Source organism: Brachyistius frenatus, unplaced genomic scaffold, assembly GCF_029030835.1.
Source record: "Brachyistius frenatus isolate BFR_SWC_R1_liver_20210118 unplaced genomic scaffold, ASM2903083v1 Contig_6, whole genome shotgun sequence".
Lineage (NCBI taxonomy): Eukaryota > Metazoa > Chordata > Actinopteri > Embiotocidae > Brachyistius > Brachyistius frenatus.
Genome location: NW_027210605.1, coordinates 6,988,044 through 7,012,664, shown reverse-complemented (window position 1 = coordinate 7,012,664; position 24,621 = coordinate 6,988,044). Strand labels below are relative to the sequence as shown.

Sequence of the window (24,621 nt, the reverse complement as noted above, 5' to 3'; positions counted from 1 at the left end):
GAAGTGCAAGAAAGAAGAGCACAAGTGTACACATGAAAACAGAAAAAAGGCAGAATGGGAACAGCTGAGGGTAAAGAGTCAAGAGTCTCAGAGGGAGAGAAGAGGAAAAGCGAAAGAGCGCAAGAGAAAGAATGAGACAAAGACAGAAGGGGTATCACACAGGGTACAATCTGCATCCACAGTATGGAGCACAATGCAAAAAACACAACAATCAAAGCATCACGTGACAGAAGCACATTTGATGATGAAAACTTCAGCCCTATGCAAACCAAGTGCTGCAAATATATTGCCGGGTGTCTGTATTGTATGACTTTATTCATCAAAGCTTTCAGCATAAAAGATGACACCAGCACACATTCACTTTAATGAGCTGTTCCCTGCATGTATGCTCTACGATAAATACATTTTTTTTAAAACGACTCCTTTTAGACAAAGCTGTCATTTTAAAATCTATATTATTTTTTTTTTTTTAAACTAAGCCGTCTTGGAAAATATTACATTTCATTTAGCTGCCACTTTTATCCAAAGCGACTTACAACATACCGATGGTACACCATCGGGAGCAATTTAGGGCTCAGTGTCTTGCTCAAGGACACTTGGGCATGTGGAGCTGGGGAGGTGCATGTTTTTGGATGGTGGGAGGAAGCTGGGGCACCTGGAGAGAACCCACGCAAGCACAGGGAGAACATGCAAACTCTGCACAGAAAGGCCCAGGACCAGATTTGAACATGGAACCGTCTTGCTGTGAGGCGACAATGCTAACCACTGCACCACTGTGCCCCCAAAATACTGCAAAGAGATCTGCATAGCACACAGGGAAATGTGTTGATGAGCTTTGATAATGATATGCAATGCTTAATTTCTCATTTAAAGAAGTGGTAATGAGTGTATGATAGATGCAAATGAAATTTCGATTATTATTGCCCTGGAGGAATAAAATAACTCATTTTAGAGGAAGGTGGAAGGTACGGGAAAATAAATACGATTTCAGCAGATGAGAGACATTTCACTCATCATTTCAAAATATATTTGAGCGTTTATGTGACAAACTTTGATTTGCATAGAACCTAAATATCAGACATGCATTGATAATTCACATGTCGAATATAAAGTTGAGCTCCTGACCCATAAAAAAGTTCTTCACTTACATGCTTTGCCAGATCTGGACTTTTAGAATCAACATCATACCTGAAATCGCAAAGAGACCACAGAGGTTAGGATGTGGGCAACACAACAGCGGACGTTACAAATTGCTGCTGACTTTAATAAAGGGTACCAGCTGCAGTGCGGACATTTTTCGCCTGTCAATCACACACCTGGGTCATTGGGGGACGCCCAGGATTTTAAAAAAAGTGAAAGCAATAATGTGACAGTTAATTAAGGAAGTCATTCTATAGTTTATGATTGTAATTTCTATACTGGAGCAGGGGGACTATACTGAAATGATCTACCAATGAAGAGAAAGTTTCAAGCATCTGCCAGTCAAACTTACTGTAAAAGTAATTAAACCTGAGTACACCCCCTGGCTCCCACCTCTGTGATAAAAAGAGAGATGTAAATGAGTAGCACTAATTGTGAGGGGATGCACTCCCTTCTTTCCTGTTCCACTGTTACATCATGATACTTAATGAATTCATTAAGTGTCTAAAAATCCTCAGAGACTTCCAGCTCAGTCCGGGATACATCCTGGAAGTCCACCGGAGATTTCATGCTTGAAGGCTATAGATCTTTGGAAGCATATCTCCTCTCCTTGAAGAAGGTGGGAGGGGGCGGAGAAAATAATACTGACTCTGTTCCAGGGGACCTCAAAATGAAGCTGCACCTTCTTGACCCTCTCAATAGTCTGGCCTTTTCAAAAAGAGAAAGGCAGGACAAAGGGAGGACAGGGGTCTTCTATGGGACTTCTGGTTTCAGACATTTGCTTTGATTAGCAGCGGAAAGATTAAGGATAAAACTTCATATGAAATATTTATCACCCTTATACCAATCTCCCCTCAATGAATGACTACTGAGATACGGCGCCAATGAATAATTCCTCAGGAGAGAGCCGAGCTGGAGACAAGGAAGAGAAAAGGAGTGATTCAGGGAGAGAAAATGAGAGACAGGAAAAGGGACGAAGAGCTAGATGGAGGAGAAGATGTTAAGCTTGTGGTAGAAGGAATTGGAGGATTGGGTTAGAAAGAGGGTGGCACATGTGAAACACACACACACACACACACACACACACACACACACACACACACACACACACACACACACACACACACACACACACACACACACACTTCTGTGTGTGTCCTCAGAGAACCAGCTCAAATGGAATAACTCACACGTCAAAGCGCAGGTTCTGCTTCTCCTCAAAGAAGTAGTCCAGGATGTACTTTCTGATAAAGTCTGGGTTTAGTGTGTTGTCTATCACCTCTGTTCTCCCAAACTAGATCAGAACCAAGAGAGAAGAGAGGAAAAAGAAAAGGACGATGTGGGCACAGATCTTTGAGACTACACGCAACGCAGTCAACTAAGGTATTGCATCTACTGGTCTATTGGCATTAAGGAAGAAATGTAAGCATAGGCACCAAAAAACAACTCCATCAGTGTTACAGAGGAAGAACTTCTGATGAGGTGATGTGCTGACAAATCAACAGACAGACGCACACACAGACACACACAGACACACACACACACACACACAGTATCCAAAATGAATAATTCAAAGTCAGAGAACTGATGTTGAGCTGCATAAATAAAACATTCCCAGTAAAAAGTGTTACCATAAACTGACACAGTGAATTAATAATAACAGTGTTAAGGCTTAATGAGGAGATGAAACAGCAGGATTACAGGCTCACACTTTTGTGATTACATCCAGTGGAGATAAAACAAAAAATCCCAAAAGTGAGGCCTAACAGGGTAGCACACAAGTAACGCTGCAGCAGCAGGATACTTTTAGCGGATGGACGCCAATGCTAATGCAAAGGCAGTCAAGCTGGACTGTGTGCAACGTATGACAATCAGAGAGTGGGTTTGCTTAAGTGTAACCTGGCATCAAGCATAAAAGTGTGTCTAAGTGTATTAAAGTTTAACTATTGTGTGGCACGAACTGCTCTCTTGCTTTTCCTATCAGAAAGTGTGAGCGCTCCGTTCCAGCAGACGCAAAGGAGGTGAAATCCCCACTAAGCATCGAGCCTATTTCAATGACAGCAGCTGAATGTGGCAGCAGGAGGGCGATAGCAGATTCACTTTGGTCCCAGGCCAAACTTAACAAAGGAAGAAGAATCAGCACCAGAACGGCGAACAGCCACCCTAGGAAATAACAGATCTCCCACTCCGCACATTATCCCTGCCCTGGCAAGTATACGGCCAACCTGTGAAGCCAAGGTTGCAAAGGATTACAATTACCTGTCAACAGAAAAAGAAAAAAAAAAACAGGGATATCTGGGCCCAGGCAGTGTGCAATTCTTTCCTCTCCTATAACCTTAACTAGAATAAATTGTAAGCTAGAAAACTCATTTTGGTAAAAAGATTATTGCCTGAAGAGTTTGATTGGAAGAGAAAAGCCAGGCTTTGCTTGAATTTGGGGAGGTTCTATTGAGTCAGCTGCTCCGTTAAATGAAAGTAGCAGACAGCGGAAAACCTGCCATGCAATAGGAGTACAGACGAGAGAGTTGAAGATTAAGGGCTGCCGCTACGCTTTTATATACTGACGACAGATGCTGACAAAAATTTGTCATAGGGACATGGGTCCCTTGAGGATCTGAGGAAACTGGAATCAAAACACAACAAATCTGGAATATTTGTCTTTCTCTGGCGATGAGGAATGGGAACGACTAGCAGCTGATGGTGGAGTCTCTTCCATAGTAAAGTAATTGGATTACAGGCAGTTGGTAGCACAGTGATAGGTGCTCCAACCAACTGTATCTACTCCCCGAGAACAAAAACACATTACTTGACAGATGGGCAAAAGAGGCATTTAGCGTTATCAATACTGCGCAGCCTACAAAACCAGCAGTCATGTGCAGTGAAAACACGGAAAGCCCGTATCTCTTTCAAGGAGAGACACTCAGGCTGCACCCACAGTTTGTAATCTCGAGGTGTGGCCCTGTAACCGGAGGTGACAGGTGTAGGAGGCTCTTCTCGCCTGAACACTGCACTTGATGCCCGTCTCTACATTTACATGTTAATCAGTAAAACTCCTTTCTGGCTTAAGAAAATTAAAGACTGTGTTGCTACCATTATACTGAAGATTTTCTGTAAGCCAAGGACAGAAGACCCTCGAAATACATGAGAGAGAAAATATTAGCCATCAGGCTCAAGTATTATTTGCTGTGCAAAAAGATATCTTTTAAAGTTGAAGCTTAAAGCAACAATTTGATTTCTCAGACTATAAGCTTGTTAAGTTTTTTGCAGACAGTTAGATGAGAAACACTGGAGTATCTGGAGTCACAGAAAGCCAGAAGTTACAGCTCCAAGCCAAGAAATAAACCTGATTCTAGCACATTGAAACTGCTACTTGTTATTTCAAAGCATGTTAATAATGGTGTTTTAGAGGTTCCAGTGAGAGCGGTATTGACCTTCTCATATAGCACTCAGCAAGAAAGCTGTAATGTCAAACTCATCCTTTAAGTTCTCCAGTACAGTTTAGATTGAGGCTGTAGTTGCAGTAGTTTCACTTAAGCTATAACATATACAGTAAAGAAGAGAATTATTGTCTCTCATCAACAGTGGCTGCAAAAACTAATTGGAGACTTATACAGGATTTATGGTCTGTCTGAACTGTGTGTGTAGTGGTTGGCAACTGTCAGACTCCGACATCACTAACACCTTTCTAATGTTGGATTTTGGGTGTTTGTGTCACTCGTTATCGGTGTTTTTCAAAAACCGATGATCTGACATTCACACCCATTTCGTGCTGTGATTAACCGGCTGTGTGGAGCCCGGCGTTGTAGCGCCTTTCTACCCCATTTTTGTCAGAACCCAACACTATCAATGTCTCCCTGGAGAGATTGCCTGAACATTTGGACTGCTTTTTAACCAGTAACATGCCCATCAACCCCCACCGCTATGACAGGCGGCCTTTTATTCTGCCACCACAGCACTTTTGATTTCCAATGGTCAAGACAGCCCATCAAAATCCATCCCTTAAAAATCTATGAATTTCATTGCATTACAAATGCAAGCACACTTGTCAAGTGAAATGTTTTAATATCAGTTTGCCGTCCTTTAGTTTGCAGAACTGTTTGACAAGGTCTGGGCATTGACTCACCAGTTTCCGTAGCAGCTGCGGAGAAGGTTTCCTCCATGTTTCAGCCAGCAAAAAGCATCAACACACTGAAATGTTTTTTTTCTGCATGGCACCCATGGGTGCTCTGTGTGATTTAGGTCAGGACTCTGGAAGCGTATTCATACATACAGCTGAAAATATTCTTTCTACAAGCGGGTGGTGTGCTTTAGATCATTATCTTGGCTTATGAATGGTTTCCTCCACACATCCCTCTCCCCCTGTTTTCTTCCTCCTATTTGAAATAGTCTTTGAAGTGAGAACTATCTGGTAATTCTTGTGGGTCTCTGAGGTGATCCCTGCTGCAATTTATTCCATGTTTGTCTTGATTTTACTCCCATAATGTAGTAAAAACCCCTGCTGATCTTTCTGGGTCTGCCTGTGTTCCTCCTGTTCTCAGTAATAGGTCCTCCATTTTGACAAATCTTTTTTTAACAACATACCCATCTGTGGAGGATGTGTTGAGTCATCTGCGTATCTGATGAATATTGTGGCCTTCTTTGTGCAGAAAAACAAAGCTTGACCTTTTCTTTGAGCTTGCTTCACATGTGTCTGTCACTTTCTTTTAACGAACCAGGTCCAAGTTAATATGTAGTGGATGCACAGTTTAAAGGCAAGAGACCTTTTCATAACATTTTGACTGGTCATTGTAAGGAAAAGCACAAGTGTATTAATGATGGCTCAGTTCCATTAAGTGTCCCGGTAAACCATGACAGTGAACAAAGATGCACAAATAAAGGTCCTCCCCAAAACACCAGAGCTTTCCGTACAATGACAAGCCAAAATGTTTTAGTTCACCCGGAGGAGGCCAGCAGTGTGACCACAGTAGAGATGATCACATTAATGATGGTCCAAATTAGAGGGTTATCATAATTTTTTCATAATCCTGAATGATTTATTTTAGCAGAAAATATTTGTTTTGAGTTGTACTAAAAAGGTTTTCCTATAAAAGAAATACCAGTTTATCGAAAATCATACAAAATAGCCTCATTAAACTGCTGGATATTTGTGAACGGTTTAACCATCCAAATAGTTCTTGGGTCACAGTGTAAAAAAAAACTCAGATGTAAACTACCGTCCCTTTTTGGGAGCCCACACCGACCGAAACATTGATTATAACTGAAACCTTCACTTTGTATCGAGGCGTCAAGTGTTTCACACTCCCCCTTAAATGTGGCATGTCACACTACTGTGCACCAACACCACCAAAGTCTCTGTGGAGTCGATAAGCATTGCACTATTCAATCAAACATTGTTTCTGCGTGACAGCAGAGGAAAAACATTTAGAGGTCTTGCAGTTTAAACCATAGAGCACTGATTCTAATAAATAACAGTTGAGTTGCTTTGGACCCAAAAATAGAAAGAATTTTGATGTAATTAAAATTGCTATTTCTGTGCATGTCCATCCACTGAGATTAAAAGGACAAGTAATAATCCCGGAGAGACCCTCTGTCTTGCTGCAACCTCTGCTACTTTATTTGCAACTCTGGTCTAATTAAGGCCCAGTGGCCAACTGCCAGAGGGGACTCTAACGCAGAGGCAAATCTTTATCAATACATGTAGCTGCCACCTTAATCAGACAATCAGTCACAGCTAACGCAGTGCTGACCAGCGCACCAGTGGTCACAGGGTCAATCAATTGCAAATGATTGGCACTCACACCATTTACCGAGAGAGAGAGAGAGAGAGAGAGAGAGAGAGAGAGAGAGAGAGAGAGAGAGAGAGAGAGAGAGAGAGAGAGAGAGAGAAGAGGGAAGGAAGGGGGGTTGTAAACACAGAGCGGAGAAGAGATGGGCTGACTTGAGTTGTGTTGACAGAAAAACGTTGGAGATCTCTTACCTCTCTCCATTGTTTGCACTCCACGCCCTGGGTGTATAACACGACCACTGAGAAGTGAGTGGGTGGGGTGGAGGTAAAGAGAGACAGAAAGTGGAAGCAGAGGAATACACCGTCACCAAACATTCTCCATCAAGCATCCTGCTTCTTCAAGTGTAGTTTGTTTTTTTATTTTTCTGCCATCACTCATCATTAATTATCCTGCCACACAATGACAGCATAATGAAGTGCTCAGCTTGATGATTCTGAGTATGATGTCCGCCTGCAAAGAACACATTTTCCCAGTAGCTTCTTTACACAAAGGGCTTGAACCTCCTCCCTATTATGGTAAATGTCTCCTCCATTCTCTATCCTGCAGGGAATATCAGAGAAAATGCCTTTTTGGCGTTTCCCCATGCATCTCACCAAAAAAAATAACCATTTGTATTCAAAGGCTGCCGTTTATACATGCATTGAGGTACTTTAGCTCTCAGTGAGGAAAGGTTGTCACATTACTGTGCAAATGATATGCAGATATTGAAGGAACACTTTGAAATTGCAGAGTAAACTGAATCAAAGTTGACCTCAGCAAAAGTAAAAAGTAAAGCTTCGGAAAACGAGAAGCATCGATGAACCAAGTAGGTAAGAAAAATCATGGAGAAAAAACTAAGCTGCAATTATCATTGTAAAAGCTGAGAACTTACATGGGTCAGATTTGGAGAAAGTGTCTCGATCCAAAAGATTCCTGTAAGAGAAGAAAACATTGACACCTCAAAATCTCTTTCAGGTGCAGCATGTGTTTGATAGTCAATTAAATTTCCCGAGAGAGTGTGGCAGTTGTGAAGATCCATTTTATTTTGTACAGATATGTAAATTCTTCCTCTCGTGCAGTTTAATCACAACATACCATATGCAAAGAGCTAGATGCTAATTGTGAGGTAATTCACGACCACATAAACTCTACTGCCCTTGAGATTTAATTTACAAGTGAGCAGCACAGTAAGCACATTAAAGCTCGGTGAAAGGACGAAGAGGACACAGAGGCGAAGATGCCAGTGAAAACATGGGCACACAAGCTGTTTTGAGAGTGCTTATATTTGCCAAGGCAACACAAACATGAGTCCTGCATGGATTAAAAAAAAAAAAAAAAAACACTTGAAAGATGGACAATCATGTGAGGCACACGCCAGATTTGTTTCATTTATGGAAATGTAGTACTTCAGGACAAAGGAACAAAAATGTCAATCGGAAAATGAAGCATTCTCGAAAAGGAATTAAGTTGGATAAGTCAAACAAAAGAAGACAAGTAAACCGGACCAAAAACACTCAGCAACCTATTTCAAATTTCTGACTAACCAGCGGAAACAAATGAACGCTTCATAAGTGACATATAGTCACTTGCTGCTGCATCCTTATAGGGCTGCTACCTATTGAGGTTTATCAATTGTGATTTAAGGTCTGATTCACAAAGGTTTTGGCTGGACTGCAACAACGAGGCTTTCCCTATGGCTGACGAATGTCTGTCACTGACTGACTGATATAATTACACCACTGGTCGGCTAATTGACACAAGTTCCAGTATCCATTTCAAAATAATAGCCCTCGTTTCAAATTAAAAGCATTCTAGCTTTTCATGCACGACCCAGGCGTACGCCAGGTTTTGACCCTGTCTTGTTAGATGCTATTTTGACTGCCGCTACAGAAAAGGGGGGACAATATTTTAATAAACCTCAAAAACAGCATCAGGCTGTGAAGGAACTTTGGAGTAATGGTGACAGTCAAAACGGTCGGTTATATAACGCGAGATGCATTTTCCCGAATACAACCTTTACTAAAGAAACAATGGTAATACAATTAAGACAATACAATACAATGACACGTATTCAGAAATTACTGTTTGTCTTGCCTTGCTGATACAAATTACAAAGTTTCAAAAAGCTATGTCAGTGAATTATTTGAGACAATTATGTGTGCCTGTCACTACATACAGGAAAGGACTCAAAAGTAGATTTGCAACAATTAATTAACAAAAAAGAAAGTATTTTTTAAAGCCAAAATAGAAAACACTCAGGTCACAGCCTCTCAAATGTGATTTCCTGTTTTTCTTTTGTCTTATCTGAAAATAAAGTCAATATACTTGCATTTTGAATTAACCTTCAGCTGTGTGAAAGCTCTGGGGCATTTTTGACTGCCATTTTAAAAAACAAAATAATTAGCAGATTAAACAGTAATGAAAATAACAAAATATTTGCAGCCCTAACTTATCAGGTCAAAACATTTTGAATTTCTCTTAAGTCCCTGACAACACAAAGGAAGGGCTGACAAGTTATCAGCTCTTTTGCAGATGAGCAGGTTAACAGAGAAAATGAGACAAATGTCGTTCTTTGCTCTGGTGACTCTGTCCACAGGGCAAAAATCAACCAGCTCCACCACATACGGAGATTCATTTCACCATTCTAAGCAACATCGTGGCATCAATACATTGAACAGGTCCATCAGTATGCAGGCACTAGCCAAATCTCATTCAGTGTCAGTGGAGGTCAACGAATGCACCATGAGCTCATGATGTTCGTCTCAGTCTGATAACAGTATTTGTACAGTTCTATGTCCAAGTAGGTCACAGTCACTCAGACCAGTTACCATTCAGTTTCAAAGAAACAGGTCTTCTATTGCGCATCTGCATTTCCCACAAGCTAAATTATTCAAACACTCACCCTTTCTCCATGTAAAAAAGGTTATTCAGTTCCTTAATGCTGATGATCACCCAACGCATTTTCAGGAAGCCAGATGCTCTGATTGGCTTATTGACTTATTCAAAATAAGAGGTGCAATCAACTTTAATATTATTCATGCCATATTTAACTCTAGCTTCTTTCAGAGTGTTTTTTGGGGGCTGGAGGGAATTTCTGAGTTTGAGCCATACCCTTTAATATTTCCTCCTGGAACTGCACAAGATTTAAATAGACCTTTAAAATATAAGAGATCAATCATGTCATTTAACATTTTAGATGAGACATTTTCCTGCTTCTTTCAATGATCTTATTACCATAGCAGTATAATGTAAAAGCACATAAATATGTCTTATTTCTGGTTCCTGATTGTGAACAGCGTAAATAACTTGAACACAGTGTGGAATAAACTTCATCCCTTTAGGGGACAGCAGGATTTCAATGAATATAGATGAGAGTTCAGGACTGCATCCAAGCAACAGGATATCATTCATGTGTATTTAATTCTGCATTCATTCCTGGACACAAAATCTTATGTCACAGGGAAATGTATGTGTGTGTGTGTGGGGGGGGTGCAGCTTCGTTTGGTTATAGCCTCGGGCTGACCTGACTACCAGTTGGAAATTTGTCAGTGTAATTATCATTGTGGATAACAAAGCCATCCATGACTAACTGCCTCTTTGTGTCCACCTGTTTCTGTATAATATATCTGGCATTCATTACCCTCCAACAATTAGCTTGTCCATCACCTGATCCCATCTAAGAAGAGAGTGTGTCACTAGATGAAAAAAAGAATGCAGTAACAACATGACATCCGGTTTTAACATGTGCACCGTGTTAATGCAGAGCACAATTTGTTCTCCAAGAACATTTTTAGTCCAAGAAGAAATTAGTATTATTCAGATTCATACACCAATACAAATTAATTCACTGTCTTACTGTGGACATGGCCAGAGTGCACACACACCAGCGCCGCAGGGTGGGTATTAACAGCTCAGATAATCCGTCTGCTTTCACTAAAGTAATGCTGCCTATTTCAAAAGTTAACTCCTTCCGTCTACAAATCTCAGCGGGATAAGACAAGATCATTATCCTGAACGCTGATGTGGAAAAAGTTGGTAGATGAAGATCAAATTTATTGAAAGTAGGACAAAAGTAATTAGATACAGCTACTTTTCATTCACATCACATTTCATGCATCAGGCTCGTTTCATAGCACTTTTGTGGTCACTATGACCACCCGCTTTGAAATATGTCAACAAAAATGGCAAACATCATTTCTATTCCTCTTGATCTCACCACCTTCATGAAAACTCTGAGTCCAAGAAGCTTCTCTTTTCAATTGAGCATTTATAATCATATTGCTTGTGAAGTAAGAGTCTGGAGTGCATTCTTAAATGTAGAACAAAAGAACAAAAAGCTAAAGTTCTATTCAACTTGACGGAAAAATAAATACAATTTTAATAGCTTTGTTTCTCGGCCTAATCATCCTTAACAAAGTAATGATTGTTTATTCAGTAGTAAATTAACCTCATAGTTATTGGTTATGCACACTTTAAGTAACTGATGCATGTGTTCTTAAGACAAATCGACACAATCTCTGGCAGTATAAATGCATAAAAAAATAATTTAGTTGGACTAAAACACTACAGATCAAGTGTGAAGGAGGTTTGACCTCTACAGCCCGGCCAGCTGCTGAACTCTAATCTGAACGATATAATAAGAACACGCACTCCCTCTTGGTTGCACCCTGGAGATATTTTAGCAGCTCTCAGATCCATGGGCCTGATCATTAAACTAAGAAATGTAGGAATTAATTCCTGCACCAACAGAGCCTTATTATCCAGCACTTTCTAAGAGTTGTCAAAATCATAATTTGGCACCTTGAAGTAATAGCATCTAATTCAGTGGAAAGTGGTTTTAAATAGTCGTGAGTCTGGCTGGCAGAGGAACTGCAGCTTCATTGGTTCTTAAAAGGAAATGAGAAATGCACGCTTGAAAGTCAAGTTTCTGACAGGGTAAAAGAAATAAAAAGACTCTATATTACATTAGAGACAATGGAGATGGCTGCGAGGCGAAAGTGAAAGATGGTTTGAATTTTCAAGTCTACTCTGTCACGGCCTATGGCCCTCTCTTCTTTCACTGAGGAAAGACATAATCTTTCCGCTCACGCATCACAGGGTCATTAGGTCTACCTTTTGTCTAATACACCCTTAAGCAGCTCTTAAGAATCAAAAGGTCAGAGAACCGAACATGGGACGTCTATGCTGCTGCAGAGGTTAGCCGACGCTTTACAAATAACAGGAATCCCATTATTTAGACTGAAATATTCAGCTTTCCTTGGGGGAATTTTTGTCACTCAAAACATGTTCTGTGCATGGACGTTCATACAATACAAGCCTGCAAGGAGCACCTCCTCTGAAATAAAAACAAATCATTTGAAGCAACTGAGGCAATCTGATGTACAGCTGTGTTTCATTACTGGAAATGATTTGTGTCTAGTGACAGATGATAATACAGAGTAATGTGGTTTTTTTCTGGATCTCAAAAAACTCCCCTCGAATATATGAAGCCCAACCCGGTCCTTTTTATTCGTGACAGACCCATCTGCTGACTATCACAGTGATGGCACCAGGTGTCTTCTCCTCCTCCATGTGTTTAATTATTCAGTTTCAACCTGGGATCTGTCCAGGTCGACGATACCTGCAGCACAGCACTCACTGGGCAGCCATCCCGCGGGCAGTGACAGAATCTCAGTCATAAACCTGCTCTTCTGCTTGTATAACAAATGAAAACACATATACGCTATGGTTCCCTGTTTTGGACTGGCTTTTGGTGTGCAACTAATGTTCGACCTGGGAATAGTATCACTGCTGTGACAGCTTGAGGTTTGTGCAAAGAAAGCTTCTTTTTTTTTTTTTTTTTTTTTTTTTGCGAGGAGCAGAGGGAAATCCCGACACCGATACAATATGGCTGTTATAACTCTGGCAGGACACTTTGCACTTAGTCTACTGTGAATTCACTCCAATTTCACTTCATCTCTCTGTTCCATCTGATAGAAACCCAAGCTGCAAGCATCTTTCCAGACACACTACCTATGTACTTCCCAAACTGGCCACGTGACGCACTTTACAATTGTACACCAGGAACCGAATCAGGCAGAGTAAAGCATTCCTAAGCTCCTCCGGCTTTGAAATGGTTGCAACTGATCATTAAACAGCGACCGAGTAAAGAAACTCCGCCTGGATTCGGTCTAGAGTGGAGTGGAGAGAGCAGGGTCAACCTCAACAGTGATCACGATAACAAAGCATGCAAAAGGGTTGGCTCATTAATTGATGCTAGTGAAGGATGAGATCTCTGAGGGTCCCATAGAGTGTGGAAATAGAAAAACGAAGCTGTGTAATTGGTGGTGGACTACTGTTGAGTCCCGATAGGTGGTGAAAAAAACAAACACACAGGAGGCAGGCAGTGATAAACCATAATGAGCATGAAGTAATGAACGCTAGATATTGAGAGTTAAGACCACCTTATGACACACACCTACTCGCTCAAACACGCACATTAATTGACTGGGCTGGAAACAAATATCCAATGTGGTTTCCCTAGAAATAGTACGATTATTAGACTGAATTTCTCTTTAATCAAATTTCACAAGATAAAAGCTACAGTAGCGGTTCATGGAGACCAACTCTTTTTACATTTATCAAATATGTTGATTTAAAAGTCACTTTAAACAACGTGAAGAGCTTCATCAATCTCATTCCCGCTTTGTTGCTGTTTTTAATGACACTCTTTTTCATAAATGTAGATGCAGCGAGCTGGCTATGAAAGAATAATGTCCCCGTTCTTAAAACATACCATACCTGGCTTTCTTCAGACCAACTAAACTCTTATTGGTCAGTTGCTTCTCAGTAAGCACAACACCAGATCTATTTAAATCACAGAACAACTCAGAGATGTGAGCAATGGCCCATAACAGAATTCAAGGTATTCAAGGCTAGGTGAATAGAAATTTTATGAGAGCTCCATATTCAGCAGTTTTAATGTCAGCTTTTTGTTACTTTGTTATAGACATTTTCTATCTGCTACCATGACATTGAATAAAAATAAAAAATAAAAAAAAAATACATTTAATCTATTTTTATAACTTTTTTATTCAACGAGTAACGAGGGCTGTTATGATCATAAAATTGTGTTTGACAATTAATTGTCATACAAAGAAGTTCAATTCACAATGTAATTGTCTTTTTCTGTTCATTTTACTTCAATTGCCCCTTTTTGCTGCAAATCCAACAGATCACTTCCTCACAGTTACTAGGCTCTCTATTTTGAAATTAAATTTGAAATGTGATGACAGCAGAGCTGTGGTGTTTGATTTTACACCAAATCCATGATGTTAAAGTCTGAATGCTCAATATTATAGGTTAATGGCCTCAAGATAAACAGCTGGTGGCGCTAATTCTTCATTCATGTGACATTAAACCACAGCATTAGATGAGGGCACAACAATATTACATCACTGAAAGAGCTGACGTCAAACCTTAAACGGTGGAACATAATGTGAAAATAGTTAAGAAAGATGATGGAAACAATTTCAACAATCGTGTCAAATAATTGCAGTCAACTCAAATAATCACAATCAGGCGAACAAACAGCTCTGTTCTCATGACTCAAACCACTTCAAGCATGTACTTGGACTTTTCCATGTAAAAATCACCACCTTGCCTGTTCCATTTTAAGCATCTATCAAAAAAACAATTTTTTTTTTTTTTTTTAATAATTTCTAATTACACTGACAGCTTCTACAGTAGCTTACAATCATTTCAGTTTGGTATCTTCATCTTGTAAAATACGCATATTTGGACTGGTAATCCATTTCCCTACAGAGAAAACTGATTGTGTTTGTCGGGAAATCGTCCGTACACAGATTTGTAGCAAAAGCACACACTCGAGCAGAAATGTTCCTTGTGGTACAACGTGTCCACTTTGGTATATCTTACAGGGGAAAAAAAAAAAAACCTCAGATGGATCTACAGAAATGACAATAACCTGACAATGAGTAGCTTTTTCAGCCCTTTGGATATGACTGTCAACAAGTGAAAGACCTTTAGCGTATGCAACAGGGTGTGATGAGATCCTCACAGAGCCACCCGTCACACATCTGCCACCAGCTCTCACATTTCTTAGACAAGCTGTGATATTAGGTCAAATATCCCCCGACACATCAAATCTAATCTACTAACATACTCTGCTGACCCTTAAGTTTTTCTGAAAATAGTGACAAAAGCAGCTTGATATTTCTGAGCCACAAGGGACAGCTTTGAACTCTTATTGCTACACCACACTCTTGACTTTTCCTGTCATTCCAATCAACACTTTCACATGACACAAGCAACATGCAGTGTTATAAACCTCTGGCATGGCACCACAACTGTGCTTCCATGGGATCCCCCTCTGCTGACATACATGCCGAATTAGAATATATTAATAACACTGACACCACCACGAGCCACGTGTCTGGGATCCAAACTCATTTTCACTGTGTCAGGGGTTCATACATAATTATCCGCTTCATCGGGCTGTGAGACTCGCCTGCTGCAATCTCAACATCCCCAAAATTGGAAAAAAAAAAACAACAACAAAAAAATCTGCCTCCTTTTGGCACCCTGGTGTCTCTCAGCCTTGATCCCCAAAACAGATGCGACAGATCGTTCACAAACACAAGTCATCCTCTGAGATAAAAGCTGTGAGGTCGCCCCAGGTCTGTCTCTACCCAGAACGCAATATGAAAAGAAAACATGGTAAAACACTGCAAACGGAAATTTCTCTCATACTCAGAGAGATCCATTATTAATATTTTATATTCTTGCACAAAGCAAAACTAGTTCAGTTGAAACTTGCAGCCTGTCAGGGCAAAACAGAAAAATGTTTCAACCAGAGAAAACAGGTCACAGGGTTTGACTGAATGGGTAGTAGAGACTGAATGAGAGCAACAGCTATTAACACCACAACAACAGCAGAGGTACAAGCCATAACAGCACATTCAAATAAACAATAGGTTGGTTGCACAGCTTGAATCCCAATTGCTCTGCTCAAGCAATTGTTTTTGACAGATCGAGCAGCAACGCCACACATCCTAATCGTCCTGATGATTTCATTAGGCCTCCCCCTTCGCTGCAATGATTGCCTCAGGAAGATACCCGATCAAGAAACATGCCACAAGTTTTCAGATTGACCCCAGGGAACCGCAATCAGTAGCTTTGTGCGCCCGGGAACCTCTCCCACACGTATTTGTCTCAGGATGCTGGCAGTAATGTGACCTCCTGTGCGTTTCACCAGGTAATGAATCCCTCAAGAGCTGAGTGGCATGGTTGAGTTAGATCACCCCCAGCTATGGAATGCATTGATCGGATGCAATGCTGCTGTGACCAATCTATCACAGCAAATGAATGGTTAAAGCCAGTTTAAAAAAAATTAAAAAAAAAAAAAAAACAGAGAACACAGAGGGGACAGACAAGATGCAGCGTCTTCATTGCGATAAAATGGGCGATGGGGGCTGATAAAGTCTGATGTTCAAGCTGCCAGATGAGAGGCTGAGCACAGGGGAAGAGAGGGTGGCTTTGTCAGCCGATTTCACTTTTAACAGCATAACTGGTGATGTTTTGACACGCAAGAGAGGACCATAAAATGTCTATTATATCCCCCCCTTTTGCTGAATGGAAGTGAAATAAATATTCAAGCTGTATCCTTGTGCTTGGTGGTTTTGTTGGACTAAATCATATATCATGTTCTCACAATAATACAATGTCCTGAGGCATTTTTTTTTAATTTTTTTTATAAATCAACTAATTCGGTTTTCTTTCTGTGTCGCTCTCCCCTGGATGGTAACTATCTAAAAAAAAATGAGAGGAAAGATTTTTTTTCTCCTCCTCGCCACCATCCTGATAAGGATTGTAAACCTTTGTCAGGGTTGTCAAGCTTATCAGCATCATTCCCCTCCCTCATTCTGGTCACAGGCAGATTCAGTAAACACTACATTTACAAATCATTACTAAAACTCTGTACACAGATTTGTACTGTGACCAGCCATAGAAAAATAGGGAGAAAAATGGCTTCTTTAAATGAAACTTTGCGTGTCAAGCCTTTAGGGGCTCTGCGGTTTTTGCCAGTGTGCACATTTTTTCCAACATTCATTTCTGAAAGTGTGCTTTACTGTGGAACCAGAGCGCTAAAGCCCCAGTTTCCCTAAAGTACATGGGAACTCTGAGACGGTCTGGTAAGCTGTGATACAGAAAAAGGGCACATTCAACAAGCCAGCAGAATCCACATTTAGAACACTACTTTGCTCATAATTAAAGCATGATGCAGCAAACTACATAGACAACTTATGAAACATTCATAGAAGCTGCTTAAATATTAACTAATGAACACATTCATTACTGTCACATAAGAGGGAGGGTCAGCCTTGTAAAAACACAAGGGGGGACCACTGGCCATAACCCACTGATCTGTATTCACTGGTATGTGTTCTGTAACGAAAATTGATGTAGGAAAAGAGGCCACTTGAATTTGAAGAGCCATCTTATCGCTGAGCTGGAGTTTCGAAGCAGATGCTCGGGGTACGGCTCAGTGGCTGACCTGTGAGCGAAACCAATCAGAGCCATAGACGGGGAACAATGTGCTATCACAGTGATATGCATTTGTTTTGATAAGCGGCTGTCTGCTTCAGTCCCTCCAGTTTGTCAGGGGGGCTTGCTGCAATATTGGCAGAGGGTTATGAGAATGCCTGCAGGGCTGCACGGTGCGGTTCAATTCCATGTGTGCTGCAATCTCGGAGCTTTCAGGCTTAGTAAATCAATTACACAGAGTTGTGGAGCCTGTGCCTCTCCACCACATAGCACCCAATGTTTCAGCGTGCTTAATAGTGGATAGCCCAAATATACACTTCCTGATAAGCGTAAGGAATAGCTACACGCATGGCTGTGTATTTCATGTGTTCAAATTCTGAGCTGTTCAGTTCTTGATCTTAGAAGCAGTCATCACAGGTCAAACTGTAGCGTTGTTTCAATGTCTCAAGGCCCAGTGAAAGCAGGAATGGGTTTTTCTTTTCTACCAAACTGTATGCAGGGGCGAGTCTTTGTTTGCAGAGAAATTAATGACAAACAAGGGAGCTGCAGGATGACAGATCCTGAGGGCATCAACACAGATCCCAGTTTAAAGTATTATGGTCTGAGGGGGAAAAAAAACAATAGTGTGTACCAAGAGGGAAACAACTCAAGTCCAGCTGCTTTAACATACCCACAAAGCCTAGACTGCATACTCGGTGTCAGCCTTACACACACACTCTTCCTATATTTTATAGACATGAGAATGTTTCTTGATACATAAACAGCCAGCAATATGCAAAGGGATTTGATGCAGCTCATCTTCCTTAAACAAAAATCCCTCCACAAAGCTGCATCATCCTCCCACCTGTCCACCACCTAAAGGTTAACTGACTTGTTTTGAAATGCAACTCATTAATCAATAGCCATAATGGGTTATAAGGTCATCTGCATGGCAACAGCTTTGTTAGGCTTATGAAAAAACTTTCAATTTCAAAGCCTTTAAAAAAAAAACTAAAAAGCAGTGTTTTTATCAAGATAGACAATCAGTCAATTTCCCTTCCAGACAACTGAGTGAATAATACAGCTAAGAGAAGAAAGCCATGGCAGCAGAGTGTCTGGATGATAAATCTCTCCCCTGTAGCTTTACTTACTTCATTTACATGCTTATTGCACTGCACCCAGGAGGTACACAGAGCTAACACTGTGGATCTGGGCAAAATGACGCACATCTGGGGAGCCCATGGAAACAGACATTTACACAGGAACATTCATTAAAATTGCACATCCTGTCCTTGTCGACTTAAAAGCCACGATATGTGACGGCGCCAAACTGTATACGGAGTCTCTCCACCTGCAACCAGCGCCGCCCCACCCTATCCGAACGAGGCTTCTGTCATCTCCGTGGTATTTTCTCCCACAAGCCTTCAACTGCATCTTCGTGGGATCCGGCTGAAAGCTGATGGGAGGAAATGTTTAGTGCTTAACGAGTCTCGTTTACGGAGCCTGACAAAAGCAGTCGCACAGCTCCACACATGACACGCCGCCTCAGGGGGGAATCTCTCGGGCACGCCAATAAACTCTGCGACCGTCGATATCTCCTGTGGCACACGACTTGATGCGCAGCGCACAACACCAACACAGACACAGCGCAGTGATCAACCTGACGGAGGTTAGGATTTATGTAAATAGACAGTAAAAATGCAAAACTTCACAATAAGTGTTCAAGTTTAGGGATGGCCGCATTTTGTCTTGCGTTGTTTCTCGCACTAACGCGATTGGGGGGAATTCTAGACATTGTAGCATGGCCAATAAGGCGTTGCATGAATGGTTAATTTACATTTTTCTAGTGACATCTAGTATGCCTGTGGGTCTACGGATGGTCGAGGATTTTATAGCTTTTGTAAAGTTTTTTTTTTCTTTAAAATGTTATTCTTTTTTTTTTTTGTATCCATAAATGACGTTTAAAGAATTAAAATGTTATATGCACGGTAGTCTTTACAAACAATGTCCAGTGTAAGTGCTTCTCGCAAAAAAATATCACCAAAACGCGAGGAGCTTCCCAAACCCTGACTTAAGACACAGCAGCATCAGCACCGGAGTGCGCTCACCTGCAGGACACGGTGATCTCCACTTTGGTGGCCGGGATGCTCGCACTGATGGGGTCGAAGTCACAGACCGGCGGCGTTGCCTCCACTTTGTCCATAACGTCCCCTTCCATGCGTGCGGGAGACCCAGGTCAGCTCCTCTGGCTGCGTGAGTCCCTGTGAGCCTGGACAGCCGAGGGTGGAGAGCCGGAGCGCAGCGGACGAGCGAGCAGCGGCGAACACGGTCCAGACAAAGCTCCTAAGTGCTGCCCGCTGGACGAGTAACAGCATGGAAAGTTTGATTGGAGGCTGCAGTAGTGAGGCGACTGGTTTGACTGAAGTGGGGTTTTCCGCCAGGACGTATCAACGCCAACTCCGCTGTTTCTCGGCCAAAAAAAAAGAGCTATTCTGCCAGAGGAGCTTTGAAAAGTCAAAGCTGTGAACTCCACCCCCCTGCTTTACCCCCACATGCGGAGCTGCGACTGACACTCGTTGCAGATTCAAGCTATTGATCTATGGCGGACGGATCGTTATTTTGGTCCAAATTGGTTTTAGGAGCCTCAAACAGAAAATAAATAGGAACCGAGGGGCTTGAATAGACTCGGATTGTTTGTCTCTCCTGTTATAGAAAAGATGAACGAACATAGGTGGAATCTTTTTGACTCAATTGAAACAACTAGTGCACATTTCGTTTCTTTCTGTTGAGAAATATGCAGGGATGTGTCGTTGAAATAAATCCTCCAATTAATGCCAAAGTAAAATGTTCAAAAGGAGCCTTTGGGTCACATACTACAGAACAGTTTATTTTTGCCTATAGTGTTAAAATTACATCAGTTCTTTCAGAGCCACAAGCCCTTATTATTAACCAAGAGGCTGCATGGTGCTCTTTCAGCATCTGGACAGCTCCTCAAACTCCTGCAGTTTCAGTCACAGCCTCGTTTCTCATATATCTTGCCAATAAAATAAAAAGAGACAGTTTTTCTCCCCCTCACCTACACCGTATATTCATCTTCCAGGGGAGCTTCATTTCTGTTTCATCGTTTCCCTGATTGAACAACCTGGGGAAATGTGGAAGAAATCAACCTGTCAAAAGAATAACTCAAAAGTAAATTGCTATGGTTGTGTGAGTGTGAGTGCGTGTGGCGGTGACCAACTAACAAGAAATCTCCAAGAAAGAAAAAAAAAACACTGCACGAATCTTAAAGAAATCACTACATAAAAATAACCTACATCATCTGTTTTTGCACAAACACAGATCTCTACCTCAATTTGTGACATGTAGTAATGACACTCCATATATGCTTCACACTGAAACGCCTGCATATATTCCATAGTTCACACATAAATACTCATGTGGCCATAGAATCTGTATGTGGTCCTGCTACAGGCTATCCATCCCTCTCCAATGTCTGAGCAAGAAGCACTGTGAGGGATCTGTGCGCAGTGGTAATGCACTACTGTAGCTGCGCTTACGCACTTGGGAGTCAGACTCGGGCTGATTGGGCGATCACTGCTGCATATTTTGGACACCGAGCACAGATTTATCATTTGTCGTGTTCAAGCTGTAATTAGGCCCCGCAGTGGCCTTTGGTTGGCTGATTTTGAGCTCCCTTCAGTGCACTGTTCCTTATCGTCTGCTGAGATGCTCTCCTCTGTTTCCACCTGCAACCACCACCCTTCCTATAGCAGTATAGTGTAATTACGGCTGCAAGAACCCACTCGGAGGAGTGTGTGTGTGTGTGTGTGTGTGTGTGTGTGTGTGTGTGTGTGTGTGTGTGTGTGTGTGTGTGTGTGTGTGTGTGTGTGTGTGTGTGTGTGTGTGTGTGTGTGTGTGTGTGTGTGTGTGTGTGTGTGTGTGTGTGTGTGTGTGTGTGTGTGTGCGCAGTGGTACCTCCCACACCTACTTCTCTCTCTAGAGCCACAGAAGACCTCAGCATTAGCAACAAGGGGGATGCCAGATGTAAAAGCACAAACCCCAGTGACACTGCAGAAACCTATGCATCAATAACAACAGCGGTTAAAAGTTACCAAATAATTCAAGCCCTATATCTGAGTATTTCTGTTTTGTGCACGTTATTTTTTTTTTTTAAATTTTGTGTAACGTTATACTAATGACAGCACAGAGATTAATATTGAACATTGAACACCACGAGATTTATCTGACAGCTTTTACCTTTCACAGAAGGTACAACATTTAAAATAACATACAACACAGGCCTATTGGTTTATCAAAATACACAACTGCGTGTCTAATATTTCAAATTAGCAGTCAATTACCAGGACCAGCAGTATTCGATCACCTGCAGGTGACCAGATCCCAACAGTGCGGAGTTTGCATGTTCTCACTGTGCTTGCGTGGGTTCTCTCCGGGTTCTCCGGCTTCCTCCCATCATCCAAAAACATGCACCTCAGGTCAGGTTACCTGGCGCCGCGCTAGTGGCAGCCTGCTGCAGCATCTCCCCCCTGAGAGCCCCCCTGCTGTAGCGAAGAAATTTCCCCTCGGGGATTAATAAAGTGAAATAAAAAAAAAAAAAATTAAAAACCAAAAGTGGGGCAAAGAGTAAGTCAATGTGGGACAAAGTAGGACTCATTAACAATGCTGATGGTTAGTGTTAGAAAAATTACTCAGAGGCTGTATTCAAAATCAAACATATCGGACATTTATTCTTGCAAGAAGGAGCAAACACTCAAAGAAGGATGCCCAGCATTGCTCAACGTCACTCCTCCGTAGGGCAGCTTTTATACAGTGTGACAAAACAGTTGACAGTCACCCCCACTTCCTTTGTATCTGCTTTCGTATGGTAATACTGAGTTAGTTGCAGGTCACAAGATAAGGACACAGGGGACTCGTCAATTAGATGCAGAAAGTAAAACAAAAGGAACTTTCCAGCAGTCACTTGCAAATAAGAGTAAAACAAAAGAAACCTTTCTGAGCCTGCTTGACAAGAAACTTTCCGGAGCCACAATGCAAACAAGAAGAGACCATCTTTTTCTTTCCATCATTACTCTAAAAGTTAGATATATCTATCATAACGTAGAAAATAGACAACCACAGTAGACTATGCAGATTACAGGTCTTTAGTATTTGGACTAAACAAATATAATTTATTTGAATGCCACTTTCCAAACTCCAAACTAAATACAGAAGGCATAAAAGGAAGTTGAAGTTTTACAGAAAATTATCTTATACTAGTTTACTTCAACAGTCTGCTGACCTGTATGATAATAAGTGCTGCACAATGTGGTAAATGTGACTTACTTTAGCTACTTGTCACCCTACTAAAAAAAAAATATTTAAAAAAAATCATCTTACCAGCCACTACAAATAAACTATATTAAATAGGCAGCCAGTCAGCTAATAGGCAACAAGCTAGTCAGGTAGAAAGATAAACATAGTGATGGCTTCTGTCCTACAACAGCATAGCAGTACTTGTTGGAGAAAAAAAATACATTTGTGTGGGCGTGACCGCATTCATGGAGTGCGGTGTTTGCAGCAGTAGCTTCACTGGCCGCCATTTTGACCAGTTAAAAAAAAAACAGATCTTCTACGTAATCTTGATTTGACCGCTGAGTGTCTATCCATCTATCTGTCTGTCTATGGAAAGAGAAACCCATAGAAGTCCAATTTTAGCAACAGAAGATGAGTTTGAAGTGTAGTCACACAGTAGGCGTGGCCTGGTCAAACCTCTGTTTCTGTTAAAAAGAATATTGTCATCATTTGCCACTCAAATAAATGCCATAATCTAAGAAACCTACTTTTTTTATTTATTTTTTTTAACAGAAGTCTTTTATGATTTGTGCTGTTATAGCTGCTCCAGTAGGGAAAAAAACATAAAGTAGAAGATACATGTCTCTGCTTCATGAAATAAATGTGACTTAATTATCAAATCTCCAGTACATCCTCATGCTTCATGTTGACCAGGAATCACTAATGATGGCGCAATCTGATAGTGAGCTACTTCTCTATAATCTCTTGCTTGTTTGGTGCTGCGTTTACCTAAATAAATAAATTACTCTTTTACATGTTCATATTCTCATCATATTCTTCATTTGGACATTGGTTATTTAACAAACTAGCGCATAATTCCTGCTGCTGTATCTCCAGAAGTATATCGTCTGTATATGAAGTTTATGTGCTTGACATTTTGGCAAACTGTTGCATACTTTCACAGACTCAGCACGACATTAACATTCAATCAGGGTTTGTGCTTCTCGCCACTTGCCAAATGAAAGTTCAATATTCACTCTTCATTTTACCCTTTGGTGTCCAGCAATGTCAGAGACAAAATAAGCAGGAAGTGTCCGCTGAATTCATCCTGAGGTTTTGCTGAACAGGGCAGATGATAGGGCTGGTGAAACCCAAACACACAGTGAATAACACAAAACAATGGGCTAAAAACGACTCAAAGCTCCATGTATCTGCATCGTTGGGTGATACTCCTCCATGGATTTATCATTAAGGGACCCCTTTCACATGACACAAAGTCATTTGATTAATTAAGACGATAACAAATACAGCTTTAAGCACACATTTCAATAGAGGGCTTCTACTTTGTATTGACTTTTCTACTGTGGTAGCATCATAATTATGTAAGGAACTGAATACCTCTTTTCCCACTGAATATTATGACATACAGAAACTACAATTACCACCTTGGGGTTGTATGCTGAAGCTAACCACTGCAGTTTTAGCTCACCTGCATGTTTGTTCAAACTCATGAACTGTATGTAGTGAAGGCTTTGAAGAAATCCTTAATTTGTTGACATGCTTGGCTGATTAACCCTCCCGTTGTGCTAGGGTCAAAATGACCAGCAGCTGTGTTCAACCAAGTTCTAGTTTATTTTTATATTTTTTATTTTTATTTTTATAGGAGGCTGTGAGGGTTTCTTTAAATAAACCCTCACAGCCTCCTTGTCACCAATGATCCCCAAAAATATAAAAATAAAATAGAACTTGGTTGAACACAGCTGCGGGTCATTTTGGAGGGTTAAGCCAATTGACAGCCGACAATGCTTTAAATATAGCTGTTGCTGCAAAGAAGCTCAAAGACGTGGATGCTTCACACATCTTCAACCCAACAGCGCAGAAGATCTACATAATCAGCACA

The 24,621-nt window shown here is 41.1% G+C and overlaps 1 protein-coding gene across 2 annotated transcripts in view; it reads right to left on the bottom strand.

Moving 5' to 3' along the window:
- Positions 1 to 19,985, bottom strand: part of cpne5a (copine Va) — a 71,556-nt gene extending 51,571 nt beyond the window's left edge. For both annotated transcript variants that reach the window (XM_069688911.1, XM_069688912.1), the window contains exons 1-5: positions 19,538 to 19,985; positions 7,798 to 7,838; positions 7,118 to 7,164; positions 2,331 to 2,434; positions 1,149 to 1,188 (exon numbers count right to left, since the gene is read on the bottom strand). In XM_069688911.1, coding sequence (XP_069545012.1) covers positions 1,149 to 1,188; positions 2,331 to 2,434; positions 7,118 to 7,164; positions 7,798 to 7,838; positions 19,538 to 19,647 — 342 coding nt within the window. In that variant the 5' untranslated portion in view covers positions 19,648 to 19,985. The remainder of the gene's footprint in view (positions 1 to 1,148; positions 1,189 to 2,330; positions 2,435 to 7,117; positions 7,165 to 7,797; positions 7,839 to 19,537) is intronic.
- Between the last annotated feature and the right edge of the window lie 4,636 nt (positions 19,986 to 24,621).